Genomic DNA, 14,508 nt, shown 5'->3' on the forward strand with positions numbered 1-14,508 from the left:
GCCGCTGTTGGAACGCGTGAGCAGCAGGTTAGCGCTCTAGCGTTCCAGGTCAATCAGTAGGATCCAGGTGTCAGCCCGGTGGAGAGGCGCACTTCACTGGAGTCGTGAGGAGAGAGAGTCGTTGTTTGTGCCACGCGTCTGAGAAGAGAATTTATCGTCGAGTTTTGAGAGGAAAAACAAGTCCAAGTTTTCAGAGCACTAAGTAAGACTGTTCCGTAACTCCCTTCGGAGTATATTAGTGAGAGTTACTTACCTACAAAAACGAACTTAAGTGAAGGAAGACAAGCTCATGTTTTATCTCGTTTATCCTAGAATAATATGTCATAAGTACCAGTACTATTTCTGAAACGAAGTTTGTGAGGAGAATTTTAGTGACAACGAGAATAACAATACTTATGTTCCTCAGTTAAAATCCAGTCAGTAGTCAGAGAAGGAACCCGACTTACAACCCATAGTGAATTGCCTTTTCGAACTGTTATTATCTCAGGGTAGTGTATAAATAGAACAGTGCGCAGAATCAACATAGTGGGGCAGGTCTCCCTCGATGGTAGCGATAAAAGACTCCCAAGAAGCCTCCTAGGAATCCTTCCAGTTGAGCAGATATTGGACCAATAACAGGAGGAGGAAGTAAAGAAAAGAAACATGGTAGCAGTATACATTAAGTAGAAGAAGAAGAAGTACTCACCAACCAGAATCCAGTTAAAGGCGCCATCAGTGGTATCTAGGGTAAGCGAGCCTGTAGAAGCAAAGAAATAAAAGTTTAGTAGAGGGAGAGACTAGGATAATTAAGAGAGATCATTTGTTATTGCAGAAAAGCTACACCACAAGGCGACACCACCACCACACAACAGAAGAGGAGCATCGGTCACTAAAGTTAGGGTGGGTATAACCTAAGAAAGGTCACTTAGGGCATAGTAGAATAGAGTGTAGAGTAGAGCACTTAATTAAATATAATTTTTTCCATCACAGTACATCCACTTCAATCACAGCAGTGGAAGATAGGAAGAGCGACAACACTCAAGAAAGAAAAAGACGTAGTGACTGTCTCTTCTCTGTCCAATTCCCCTTTCCCCCCACCGGTTCACTTGGGCTTACTCGTATCAATCGGCGAGTGGCCCAGAGAGCTGGGAAGGGGCGTTGGGAACATTCTGCTCCCGAGCGATCCAGAAGAGCACAGAGCCTGACACTTGTGAAACTAAGCACAGAAACTTTACTGAAACATAAAAAGTTTGTGTCACTTTTTAGAGGGCAGTAATTATTTACCATCAAATCCACAGATGTGCTTATTAGAAAAGCAACAAGAAAGAAAGTCCTTACTTGTATCCTTTCTGTTTTATCCCAAATAATGAAACTGTATTTCTAACTTTCTAAATAAGTAGTCTTTAATGCACGTGCCATCATAACATATTGTACTAACTTAAAACCTAGTTGCTACAGCGTTTATCTGTAGCTTATGAGCCATGTGTTATCTACTCAGCTGTGTTTTAAGGCCAGCCGGCGTTAGCTTCTACGCTTTTTCAGGAGAAAAAGGCCTTGCTGTATTCTAATGTCCTCACAGAAACCCCAAAAAGTTGAGAAGTTGAGAAACCATTCATTACCTCAGTCTGCTCTGACAGACAGCTTCCTTCGGGTAGACAGCTTTGAGCAGTTGTTAAAAGCTCTCTTTCTGCTGCCGGGAATGAGCACAGTTCATTCTATTTAAAACCCAGGCATTCCAAGCCAGTCAAAATCTATCGTTTTGCAGTCTGGTACAAGAAGGACACTTTTATTTTAGCAGCAACCAATTACTCAGATAATGTGAGTGCCTTTTAATATTTAATACAATGTATCTAAGGATAATGCTGTAACATTTTGTATTGAGTCCTAGTTGTGTAAAACACACAAATTCGTTTTTGTTTCTGTGAAACCGACTTTTTCCTATTGAGTTTTAATTCTAATTTTTACCTTTGTGGCATAATAAGTGAACGTTCACACAGCCATACTTTGTTACTGCTTTTACTCTCTAAAGTAGCGTGCAGCTGTTAACATATTTTATATAATTAATTCTTTGAAATTTAAAGTGTAATTCTTCCAATGGCATTTACAGTTCACAATGACAACAACAAACCAAATTGAGCTCATTCCAGACATATTCAAGAAGGGGGCCACACACTCATAACACACAACACAGTTTACAAAGGCAAACCACCCTTACACAAAGAACACAGTCGCTACTCACTCAAACAAGTACTTCACAAGCATCACCACCGGTGTCAGTCCTCAAACCACATAGACACTCAAACACACAATCAACCCACAAATCAACACTTTAAACAAAAACAATAGGCAGCCCAAAGACTGTACTCAAACCAAAGCTATTGTAAATCATATTTACAAACAAAAGAGCTCTCAAAAGCAGTTTAGAGACTGCACCAAGACAAGTAAACAACCCAAAGACTGTTCCATGTTCAAGAAGACAGGCTCTAGTCCCAGACCTTTTCCAAAATACGCCGCTTTACCAGTTGGTCTGGCAGAGTTCTCGCAAACAGTCTGTGTCTTTTCCAAATCATACTTATTCCAGAAGGCATGCCTATTACAGGGGTCCACGGACCCACCCAAAACAAGACTAAGTGCATAGATCAGGATCCTTTTTTTTTAAATATATTTGTTCCACAGCGTACTATACATTATGGAAGAAATACCGTATTTGACATACATATGCCTATTGGGTGTCCCCTCCGGGGGAGCCAGCTGACTTTTTTCTAAATCCATTGTGGTACCACCAAGACTGCAACACATCCTACGAAGTGCGCTAATAGCAGGCATGCCAAAAATATTATAATAAATATAATATTATCAGTTACATAGTACTATTCCCAAATATAGTACCGATCCGAATATACCAAAAGTAGAGACAAAAAAAATCTCCTCATTACCTGCCCCTTTTTATTGCAATAGAAAGGTCTAAACCAAACCCAAATCTTGGCCAAGCAAGTCCAAAACAAGAGTGTCGCTTTAGTGACCTTACCAAAGTCTCCAACCTCCACCTGCCAAGCTCTGGGTTGACCTAATGGTCACTGAAAAAATTTACAACAAGGGGGATCTCAGTTGGGACCGGCCAACACCTGGAGGGTCAGATCGGGAAAAACGGAAAACACGTTGGTCTGCAAAGACAAAGGGTCTCATCATGCAGGGTACCTCCTCAGTAGATTTCGGTCTTCCGTCAAGACCACTCCCTTGGAAAGCCGCATCTCTGATGAGCCCCACATTGGGCGCCACTTTTGGAAATGAACCTTTTTTGGGGCCCACCGGTGCAGGGTTCACCCTATCTGTCCACGGGTCCTTAAACCACCAAAGAAGAAGTTGGCACTGAAGCTGGAATATTTAAAAACAAATTTATTAATCTCACATGAGTGAGACTACGTCAATACGGTACCCTCAGGCCACTGTAGGAGGTAGTCCAAGGAGTACAGAAACCAGTGGTCTTTTATATGCATTAGTTGCATTGTCAGCATGAGACCAGGGGGAGGTTCTGGCACATACAAGAATAGTTATTGACTAACATGGGCATACAAATATGTCTTGGTCAGCAAAGTGGGAGGGGAGACATTTCTGTTTGCATCTGTTAAAACAGCCTGACATTTACAAACTAAGACAGGTGCATTCTGGCAGCTACAGGCCTTTCTGAGCATGCAACAGTGAAGACGGGAGAAGCACATGGCTAACACATGGCTAACTAAAATGGCTGCCACAACCAAAATGGCTTCTGCTTATGCTAACAGCAATTTCTGCTAGTTTCCACAGCAGTGCCACCACTCCTCCTCCTTCCTGCGGCTGTGTCGATGTGAATGCACAGCCCTACCCTTAGCTCACTGTAGGAAGTGAACGTGGAAAAGTAAAATTATACTAACCTTTGTTATTATCATTTTAGTTTTCATTTTTCACTGCTCAAATGCAGTTGGGCAACGCTCCTCCGTCTTGACAGCGGAGCTGCCACTGTTTATTTGGAAGACACCCAACTGATACTGTCCTTAGAAAAATACTCTGTTTGGTCAGAACTGAATTTCAAATCATGTCTCATCCAAGTTATTGACTGGATCAGTAGTAACCACCTAAAATGCAATACCAATAAAACGGCAGTCCTGTTGTTCGGTAGAAATTACACCTTTCCGGTCTAGATGCGCGAGCACAGGAAGAGATGGATCGGGAGAAGACGCAGTCTGGTAAGTGTGGCTGGGAATGGCTTTTGTGGGGATGGGGCATTGTTTTTAGGGGTGGGGGAGTTTTTAGGGCTCGGAGGGGTTAGGGTTGTTAATAGGGCAGGGGTTGGGTTTTAGGTCTCAGGGCAGGGGGGTCGGGGTACTTTGCAGGGTTATTGTATTGTATTGTATACATTTTTGTATAGCGCGACTGCCACCCTACGGGTATCCTGGCGCTGAGAGACCGTAATAGCATAAAGCAAGCAGAACGGAACAGCCAGTAGACAGGATTGATGCTACCTATTCCTGGCGAAAAAGCCAGGTCTTAAGATCTTTCCTGAAGCCCAGAAGCGTTTTGGCCTGGCGCAGATCTTGAGGAATCTTGTTCCAGAGGCGGGCTGCTGCCGTACTAAAAGCCCTGCCTCCCATCCTAGCAAGTTTTACTCTGGCAACAGATGCCAGGCTTTGGCTAGTGGACCGGAGAAGTCTTTTTGGTTCATACCAGGAAAATCGTTCGCGTAATGGTAATGGGCCTATATAGTGTAGGGCTTTGTAGACCATGACCAGCGACTTAAAACTTATTCTATCTCTGACAGGCAACCAGTGGAGGTCCCTCAGTGCCAATGTTACAGATGAATCGCGCTGTCTCCTGAGAGCCAGTTTGGCTGCCATGGACTGTATTCTTTGTAATCACTGTACAATATATTGGGGAGCACCCAAGTACAGGGAATTACAGTAGTCCAGTCTGCTCAGGATCACACTCTGGACCACCAGAGACCTGGCCTCATTAGGGAGTAGTGGGAGAATTTGGCGAAGAGCTCTCATCAGGGCGATACAAGTACCAATTGTTTTGTTAGCCTGAGATTGCAGCTGAAGATCTTCGTCCATCATAACCCCCAGGTTATGAACTGTTCTAGCTGCAGCTATAGGGGCGTCCTCCGGCGTAAGCCGGAACTCGCCCAAAAGATGTTTAGACATTTTAGCTGCGCAGCAATGCAATAGCTCCGTTTTCCCAGCATTCAGCTGCAAAGAATTGGCCTTCAGCCAGTCAGAAACCTTCCTCATAAATGCCTGAAAGGAACTCAGAGAGACTGCGTGCTCTTCATCCGTGGAAAACATCAGCTGAATGTCGTCCGCGTAGTTAACCACTTCAATCCCATGAGATTTTATTAAGGGGATCAGGGGCCCTAAATAGACATTAAAGAGGATTGGACTGATTGCTGAGCCCTGAGGCACTCCGTGGCGTACCGAGGACCAAGGGGAGACAAATGGCGTCAGGGTCACTGCCTGTTGACGGTCAGTCAAGTAAGACTGTAACCATTCCAAGGCACGGCCCATCACCCCCAAACCTTCCAATCTTGCCAGCAAGACCGTGTGACTAACTGTGTCGAAAGCAGCCGACATGTCCAACAGCACCAGCACTGAGCAGCTGCCACTGTCGGCTCGGATAAGAAGTTTGTCCAAGACGGTTGTCAATGCGGTTTCCGTCCCATGCCCTGGCCGAAAACCAAACTGGTCCCTATCCAAGAGCAGATTTTCTTCCAGGAAATTGGACAAGGACTTGCTGACCATTTTTTCCAAGATTTTAACTGGAAATGGTAAAAGGGATATGGGACGGAAGTTAGCTGGCAGCAATGGATCTAAGGAAGGTTTTTTCAGTAGGGGGATGACTATCGCCTGCTTCCAACATCTTGGTACAACTCCTTCATTTAAGGATTGACAGCAAATTTGCCACAGATCCGGGAATAAGTCGGGGCCAAATTCCTTCCAGATCTTATGAGGAAGGGGGTCAAGAGGTGACCCAGAAGATATCTCCCGCGCTATGCTGTTGAAGAAGTCCTCCATGGGGGGTTGGAAATAGCTCAAAGAGATGTCTCTTCTGATATCTGCGATAATCGGGGGGATCTCGATGACACTCTGATCAAACCCACCCACAATATTATTGACTTTATCAATGAAGAACGTGGCAATTTCATTGCACAGATTTTGTGAAGGCTGAACTGTGCTAGCCAAACACCCAGGGTTGCTAAGATCTCTTACGATGTTGAAGAGGGCCTTAGTTCCATTAGATGCCTGCAGAATGGTGCTAGCGTAAAATTGCGACTTGGCCTCCCTGATAGCCATCTTGTATTGAGGTTGTATTATTTTTAGAGCTTTTTTGTCTGTTTCTAAATACAGCCTGCGCCAGCATCTCTCGGCCTGTCGGCGGGCTGAGCGTAGCACTTTAAGCTCCTCACTAAACCAGGGGCCGAGGGAGTTCTACGCATTCTAAGCTTTTTGTTTGGTATACATCCCTCCAACACTTGGTTGATGGAGTTACTATATCTATTATAGTTCTCTCCCGGTGCCTCCTCTGGATCAAACAGGTTCCGTCTAGAGAAAAGAGGGTCTGGGCCCTTTTTGGAGAGCTTGGCCCAGTCTCTCCCCCACCTGAAGTTAGCTTGATTTTTCCCTACCGGCTTATCTCCTTGTATAGTCATCCTGAACTGTATTAAGAAGTGATCAGTCCAGTTTAGGGGTGGGGACAGTTTTTACATCCAAGGGTGGGGGTGCTTGGGTTGGGGTCATTTTTATGACGTGGGGTCAGTTCTTAGGGCGGGGAAGGAAGGGACAGTTTTCATAGCTGGGGGCACTTTTAGGGCTCACAGTTGGGGGGCTGGGTTAGTGGCATTTTTAGGATGTGGGGGCAAAATTTAGGGCTCAGGGCATGGGGAAGGGACAGTTTTCAGGGTGACGGGGCAATTTTAGGGCTCATGGGTGGGTCTTGGATCTGGGTAGTTTTTAGTATGTGGGGCCGGGTGTTAGGGCTCAGTTGGGGAAGGGGCCTGGGGTGGGAACTTTACCACTCATATCCCTTTACTAATCATGCCTTTACCATGAAATTGCATGGTAAAGGCATATGTGGTAAAAGTATGCGTTGTTAAGATGCATTCGTTGTTGGGGCAGCGTGGTAGAGGCATTAGTGGTTTAACTATGTGTTCTTCTACAATCCTTTCCAAGCCTTTGAGCATGCTGGCCCCAAGTATCTCTGACAGAGTCACACACTATGTCATGCAGAGAACCTTAAGATCTACTAAACTAATTTGCTGCACATTCTCAAATTTAGGGTCATATTTATGAGCCCTTTGCGCTGCTGGAGCATAATGTTTTATGGCGCTCCGGCAGCACAAACTACTCAATCATATTTATGAGGTCACGCAAAGCCACTTTACGTGGCTGTGAATGGCCTTATAGATATGGAGTAAGACAAGGCAGCGTAAATCGCGTTGCCTTACTCTGCGCTAGTGAGGCGTTCCATGGGAATTGCGGTGGGTGTTCCCACACAACACCCATCGATTTTGACGCTTCCCCAGATTTACAAAACCATGTAACCTGGGCATGCACCAAAACCTTATGCCTCCTCAGGGGAGGTGCAATGAGGAGAAATAACTTTTTTTCTCCTAGTTTTTCCCCCTTTCTACAGCACACATAGAAAGAGGAAAACGCCTCCCATGATTGTTTTTGTGCAGGAAGATGACACTTCCTGCACAAAAACAATCCTGCAGACAACACAGGCACCCTTGCACTACTGTACAAGGGTGCCTGTGCTGGCAATAGGCAGCCATACGCGCCAGCGCAGGGGGATAGGACAGGAATGCACTGTATTGGATTAATACAGTGCATTCCTGCCCTTTCACTTTGACTTAGGGCAGCACAGCAAGGTGATTTGCTGCGGTGCCCTACACCAAAACCCATACAAAACCCATCAATAAGGCCTTATTTAGTGTCTTTGCGGTCCACTCTCACCTCCAACCCAATTCAGCGCCAGGATACTCCTCGTGGAGTGACAGACGCGCTCTACAAATACCAAGTTACATTACATTACATTACCAGAGGAGGCAGATCCTTCTTGGTCTCGGCTGCTAGGAACCAGCTTTCCCACACTTGAGACTGGCAGAGAATGAACGTGGTTTTAGAAAGCTGGTCAAGACTTGGCTGTTCTCGTTAACATAAGTCACCCCTTCTACCTTTCCTCTCTGGTGCTTTAATTACTGAGCAAGAGTCTGCTGTACAGTGCTATATTTTGTCCTTCGGAGCAACAGTGCGCTTAACAAACCGGCCTCTCACGACCTCTCTCGCTGCTGGTAGACCTCAAGACGAAGGACATGCCTACGCTGTGAAGACGGCTCTGCAGGTAATCTCACAGACAACCAGCAGAGGGCGGCAAAGGACAACTAAAGTGATATCGCATCTCTGAGCCAAAAAGGAGGCCGGCAGTGCTGAGGGTACGCGGCTAGGGAAGCAGAGATGTCATTGGGGCTGAACGCAGGGTCGGAAAAGGAGTCCTCCAGTGCAGGCTCAGACCAACTATTGCCCCTGCTAGCCATCGCTGCGCGTCTCTGCTGAACCCGTGCCCCTCGAGGCGGATGCTGCTGTGCCCCAGGATGGGCGCCCTGGCCCCTGCGCTGCCCTCCCTGGTGACAGGGCTTCTGCTCCTGGCTGCCCTGCTCTCAGCATCTGAGGCTCAAGGTAGGTGGTGGTAATCGCCCTCCATGCCCGCAGTCCTACACAGCAAATGCACCATCACCCTAGGCTAATACCGATGGGAGTGGAGGCGTTCAGCTGGGTGCATGGGGGGAGGGGGGCATAGAAAATAGGTCTCGAGTGGAAGTATCTTGCTAGTGCTGTCCATTTTCTAGGCCCTCCGCACTAGACCATCGCCTCACGCAACTTTATTTATATCTTCTACAGTTATTGCCCAGAAAGTACTCTTGGAATTTACCCAACCATTTTTTTTACTTGGGTTGTAACTTTTTCCATTGGCTTGTTAGAAATACGTGGAAAGAATGCATTCCATTAAAAATGTGCTTTTGAGCAGAATACCACGAACAAGTTAAAGAGCGTGGTGTTCACGTGAGTAGCGATTTATTAACTCATGCGAGCAGTTATTCCCAAAGATTCCCACCTCACGCCCGCCCTTTCCTCTCACCACTGCCGTTTCTGTCAGGTAGAAGAGGCAAGTGCAACCATGTGCCTCACTGGGCAATGCCATCATGCTCTGTTGGGCCGTTACGTTTCTGTGTCTCGTTTCTGCAAAAATTGAGACGTTCCCGCCAATCATTCATCCATCAAATCATACATCCAGGGATGCTTCAGACAAGTCATTTTCACTGGTTCAGTCTGTCCACAATGTTCTTTAAGTCCATAGGTCTTCAATCATATTAAGCGGAGCCCCCTTTAAACAAAAACAAATGTGCCCACCCTCCCCCAAGGTGAGCAAACCCAATTATTTTTCCAAATGTATGTGTAAACCGTCATACGGTGCATGGGAGTTTAGCCAGGGGGCTAACCTTTAAGATAGGTGGGTACACACAAGAGTTCAGCAGAAACCATTTGGGAAACGTGTCTGAGCGGCAGTAACATGTTGCCAATGTACTATGATTTAAAAAGAAACACTGCTGAACAAGACTGTCATCAATATACTGGTAAATAAAAGGTAACTCTTATCATACATTTTCGAATCCTTTCTTCTAGAATATCAGCCGCCTACCATCCATTTATAAATATTTAGTTCACCTACGAATTTTATAGTTCACACATTTTTTGCGAGGAAATAAAAGTGCTCCTTCCTGTTCATCATTTTTAAGTACATTATCTAAAGAATAACAACCCCATACATGAAAAGACCTCACGTGACTCGCTCACACTGTTTTAAATTAATCAACCCCAGTTTTCGTCTGCATTTATGGATTTTTTTTACATTCGCTTTCGCTGCTCTAAATGGGGTATTTTCACGGGCTGGCTGATTCCAAAGGGCACCCAACCCCTCTGAATTATGCTGCTCTATGTATTAATTATATCTGGTGATTGTTGTAGAATCTTATTTAGTATTATTTCCCTTCATTTATATATTGCTTACACTTTATGCGGGGGATGTCTAAGCCCTTTAGGAAGGACCGCAGGTTTTTCCCGAGTGAGATCGGTACTCATTTTATCAACCACAGAAAGATAAACGGCTGAGTCGACCTCTGCCATGGACCAGAGTATGTTCCCAGGAGAAGGGACTAAGCCTTCCAGGCCTCCGTCGGACAACTGAGCCCTCTTGCTTCAGCTAGTCGACTTTCTGGCTTGTCTCAATGAAAAAAATGCAATTCTTTGTGTTGCTCAAGGCGCTTTTTTGCTGCTTAAGGCGCTCTCTATACTGTGGGCGATTCCTTGACAGGGAATAACATTATGTAATGCAGTGTCATAGCCTTTATAGCTTTTTCACTTTCGCTGCTGGTGGGAGGACAGACCATATAATTCAATAGGAAGTGTGACATGGACCCTCGTGCGGATCTTGTAACCCTTGAGTAATGTATGGAGACATGGCTGGTACAAAGAAAAAATGTGTGTTCATGTGTTCCTTTCCTTTTTTCAAATAGACCGGCACTCACATCAATCACTAGGCCGCGCAAATATCAATTTAGGTGGCCACATGTCAAACAGTGGACTGTAGATGTCAGAGGCATTTTGATTCCAGTGGAAAAAGCGCATTAGGGAAGGAAAACATATCCAGTTCAAGCCCCTGAATATGTATCCATATTGTCGCACTCGTTGTGTGCAAGGATATCTGAAGGTTTTCAATTTCTGAAGCTTTTAAATTTCCAAAGCACTCTGAAATCTTCCACAGTAAAAAGGAATGCCTCGTAATACAGTGTCATTTTAAGGATTTTGAGCCGCACGGACAAGACATACCTCAGCAGGCGCGCAACACCCATTGGGCTGACCGGACTTCAGCACCCCCGTCATGTGTGTCTGCCCGGCTGAGACAGCCTCGCGGGCTGGCGTCCGTCTAATTGCAGCCGCACCCGAGTACTTCACAGGTCTTTAAAAGACCATTTACTCGTTAATGAGGCTTTTGTTGTGTTTTCACCCCTTCTTACAGCCACTCTGCCTATGGCTGGAAGACTTAGCCCTCCCCCGACATCTTTTTCAGCCCCCCCCCCGAAATTTGGCTCCAGTTGCCCGCCTGTACCTCAGGGCCCCTGTTTGGGACAGCTTTGAATTTTATTTAGTATTTCCTGCTAAGTCAAGCCCACATGAGGTCATCAATACTACATTGTGTGCTAAACTTTCAGGAACAGGTTCGCAGAAAAAAATAAACCTGTTGAAATATGTCCTATCCGGGACCCCATACCCATGAGGACGCTGGGTAAAGAGAGACAGTCGGGAGGTGAGCAGAGATGTTCAGACAGAGAAATGGACAGACTAGGCGGAGGTCAAATAGAGAGAAAGTTCACTTTCCCAGGGTGCCCCTTGGAAGGTGGGGGCCCATGCCTTAAAATGTCTCTGTCGGAGAGGGCCAATGACACACGTTGGATTCGCGGAGGCTCTCGGAGCCGCAAGTCTGAGCCATCGCTTCCCTCTGTCTGTGAAAATGTTTAACTGGGATGGCAGTCAAGTCATTTATTGGAAGGAATGCTGGGTGCGCAGATAGCTTAAACACCTGCCGATCCCTCACAAAATTATTAGCTTTTTCCCCTTCTGTCTTTTTTCCTCGTTTTTCTGGATCTCATTCCGTCTTACGTGGCTGACCAATTCTTGACTCTTTTCCCATTCATGTCTTTTTGCTGCTCTGATAATTGCTTCCATCCGAGGCTCGGGGGAGGCTCTGTCTGAAGGGGACTGTGGCTTATCTCCACCGCTGTGGTGGGGTTCACACGGAGGCAAGAGCGTTTAGGGCTCGAGGAGCGAAACACGTGTTTGGAGAGAAATCAAAATACCTTGAGAAAAAAAGTGAATAAATCTGGGTCCCATGTAAAATAACGCGAGTTTATTGGCTCAAAAGACGTAGACAAAAACAAGCTAATCCCAGCCCCGACTGGGATGTTTTGAGTAAAATATTGGTTCTAACACTGCAAATTATTATTCTTAAACACAGTGGTGCAATGAAACTTGAGGGCCCCCTGCAAACTACATTGAGGGGGGCCCCCTCCGTACTCACTCAGGAGCTCTCAGGCCTGGGTACTGTGCTGAGCAGGGCCGTAGCGGGCACCAGGTGTTTCCCCGGTGGGCTGCCAGGGTGGGGGCCGGTTTTGGACCCCTGGAGGGCGTTTTTTTGTTACTGGGGGCCGGTTTTGTAGCATAGAGGCAATATCGGCCTCCTGTAACAAAAGCAGCTGCAGTGTTTTCCACGTTCAGCTCACTCCACCCACCCCACCCCGCGGCTGGTCCGACTCAATTGACAGGGCCGGTTTGAGTTCCCAGTTCGGCCCTGATGCTGAGGGGGCCCACTGAACCTCGCCCCGCACTGCGGGGCCCGTAAAGCTCACCTCCAACACGCCACTGTTTAAACAATGTAAATATTTGCATAATCTGTAACCAATATGATCCGTAACTAGGCCAAGTCTACTAATCGCAACATCTCTGTGATTTGTCTGTTGCCTTGACATCCAATGGAAGTCTCTGTCCTACTTCCACACCCTCCGCCTCCTATGCAAGACCTTCAAATGGATCCCCCTCGAGCACAGAAAAACCGTCACCCACGCCCTCGTCACCGGGAGACTCGACTACGACAACGCACTCTACGCCGGAATAAACAAAAACCTCACCCGCAAGCTACAAAACATCCAGAACGCCGCCGCAAGAATGGTCTTCAACCTGCCAAGACACTACTACATCTCCCAGCACCTGCGCACAATCCACTGGCTCCCCATCGAGACTAGAATCACCTTCAAGATCCTCACCCACGCACACAAAGCCCTCCACAACACCGGACCAGCAGACCTGAACAGGTGACTCAAATTCCACGCACCCCAAAGAACCCTACGATCAGCCCAGCTCTCCTACGCTGTGGGCCGATCGGCAGAAAGACCAGATCGGGAGGCCGCTCATTCTCTTTCCTCGCGGCCAGAGCTTGGAACGTCCTACTGCTCCACCTCAGACAGACAATATCACTCCCCATCTTCACGCGAAACCTCAAAACTTGGCTCTTCGACAGACCCTCTCCTTAATGGACTGGATCCTGCTCCTCCCCAGCACCTTGAGACCCTTACAGGTGAGTAGTCGCGCTCTACAAACACATGATTGATCAAGCCTTTTTTTATTGCTCCAACTAGAATTCTCAAGGTATGGACCAAACCATTTTATTTGTTTTTATATGTGTCACAATCCCACTCACCTGAAAACCAGGAACCGCGGAAACGGAGAGAGCCCCCTCTCTCACCTCCAGACCAATCCTCCACACTGACTACAACAGGCTGGATGATTGACCTCAAGGGGAAAGGGACGAGAGTATACCCCACCGGAAGCCTGTTGGGTCTGGCATACGGGTGACAAAAGGGGAGTCCTGGAGTTCCTTGATTCGTGATAGAGGGGACAACAGACAGTGTCTATTCCCGTTGGAATCTTGAGATAGATTGGGGGGGGGGTCCCAGGTCTGGAATACATATAACAGGAGCAGGATATTAAAGAAGGAAAAAGGAAACAGGTAAGTGCACAACAGACGGAAAGACCTACTTTATTGTGGGAGAAGGAAAAAAAGGCTGTGCACTCACCAGGCTGTATGGATTTGTAGTGCCTTGTAGAATTGTTCTGGAACTAGGAGTATTCCAGGATGTCTTCCTAATCCAGTGAGATGCGACAAGGCTAGGAAAACCAACAAAGAACCGCTCCTGCAGTATGAAATGCTTTATGGTGCTCACGGCTCCTGCTGTGCACCAAGAAGAAAGGACAATAAACAAAGAACCGCTTCTGCGGTTTGTAATGCTTTGTGGTTCTCACAGCTCCTGCGGCACACCAAGAAGAAAGAAAAATAAACAAAGAACCGCTCCTGTGGTATGTAAGGCCATTCAAGACCTACATTGGCTTCCTATTAAGAGCAGGGTCCAGTTTAAGTCATTATGTCTGGTCTTTAAGGCTCTACACGGAGTAGGCTCAGACTTCCTGATCAACAGGCTCAGGAGGTATATACCTGCCCGACACCTTCGATCAGCCGATGCAAATCTGATCAAGGTCCCCCCAACAAAGAAAGTTAATTGGGAATTGGGGTGGCCGCAGTTTTTCATATGGTGCGGCAAGGCTGTGGAACGGTTTGCCTCCTCATATGCGTGCCATGGAAAATCTATTTCAATTCAGGAAAGCATTGAAGACCTGGCTATTTGTCAAATAATTCTGGAGTAAGCCTAATTGGAGTAGTGGACAGCGCCAGGACACCTCTTCTGGTAATCGCGCGCTATACAAATCACGTAAAATAAATAAATAAATAAATAATGCTTTGTGGAGCTCAAGGCTCCTGCTGCGCACCAAGAAGAAAGAAAAATAAACAAAGATCCACTTCTGCGGTCTGCCACGTTTTGAAGTAGTGCCT

At 46.5% G+C, this 14,508-nt stretch overlaps 1 protein-coding gene across 1 annotated transcript in view; it reads left to right on the forward strand.

The window, feature by feature from the left end:
* Window positions 1-8,267: 8,267 nt before the first annotated feature.
* FNDC1 (fibronectin type III domain containing 1) overlaps window positions 8,268-14,508 on the forward strand; it is a 1,187,183-nt gene continuing 1,180,942 nt past the window's right edge. Inside the window, exon 1 of the mRNA XM_085611596.1 lies at window positions 8,268-8,687. Coding sequence (XP_085467722.1) covers window positions 8,585-8,687 — 103 coding nt within the window. The 5' untranslated portion in view covers window positions 8,268-8,584. The remainder of the gene's footprint in view (window positions 8,688-14,508) is intronic.

Source organism: Triturus cristatus, chromosome 6 (genome assembly GCF_964204655.1).
Source record: "Triturus cristatus chromosome 6, aTriCri1.1, whole genome shotgun sequence".
Lineage (NCBI taxonomy): Eukaryota > Metazoa > Chordata > Amphibia > Caudata > Salamandridae > Triturus > Triturus cristatus.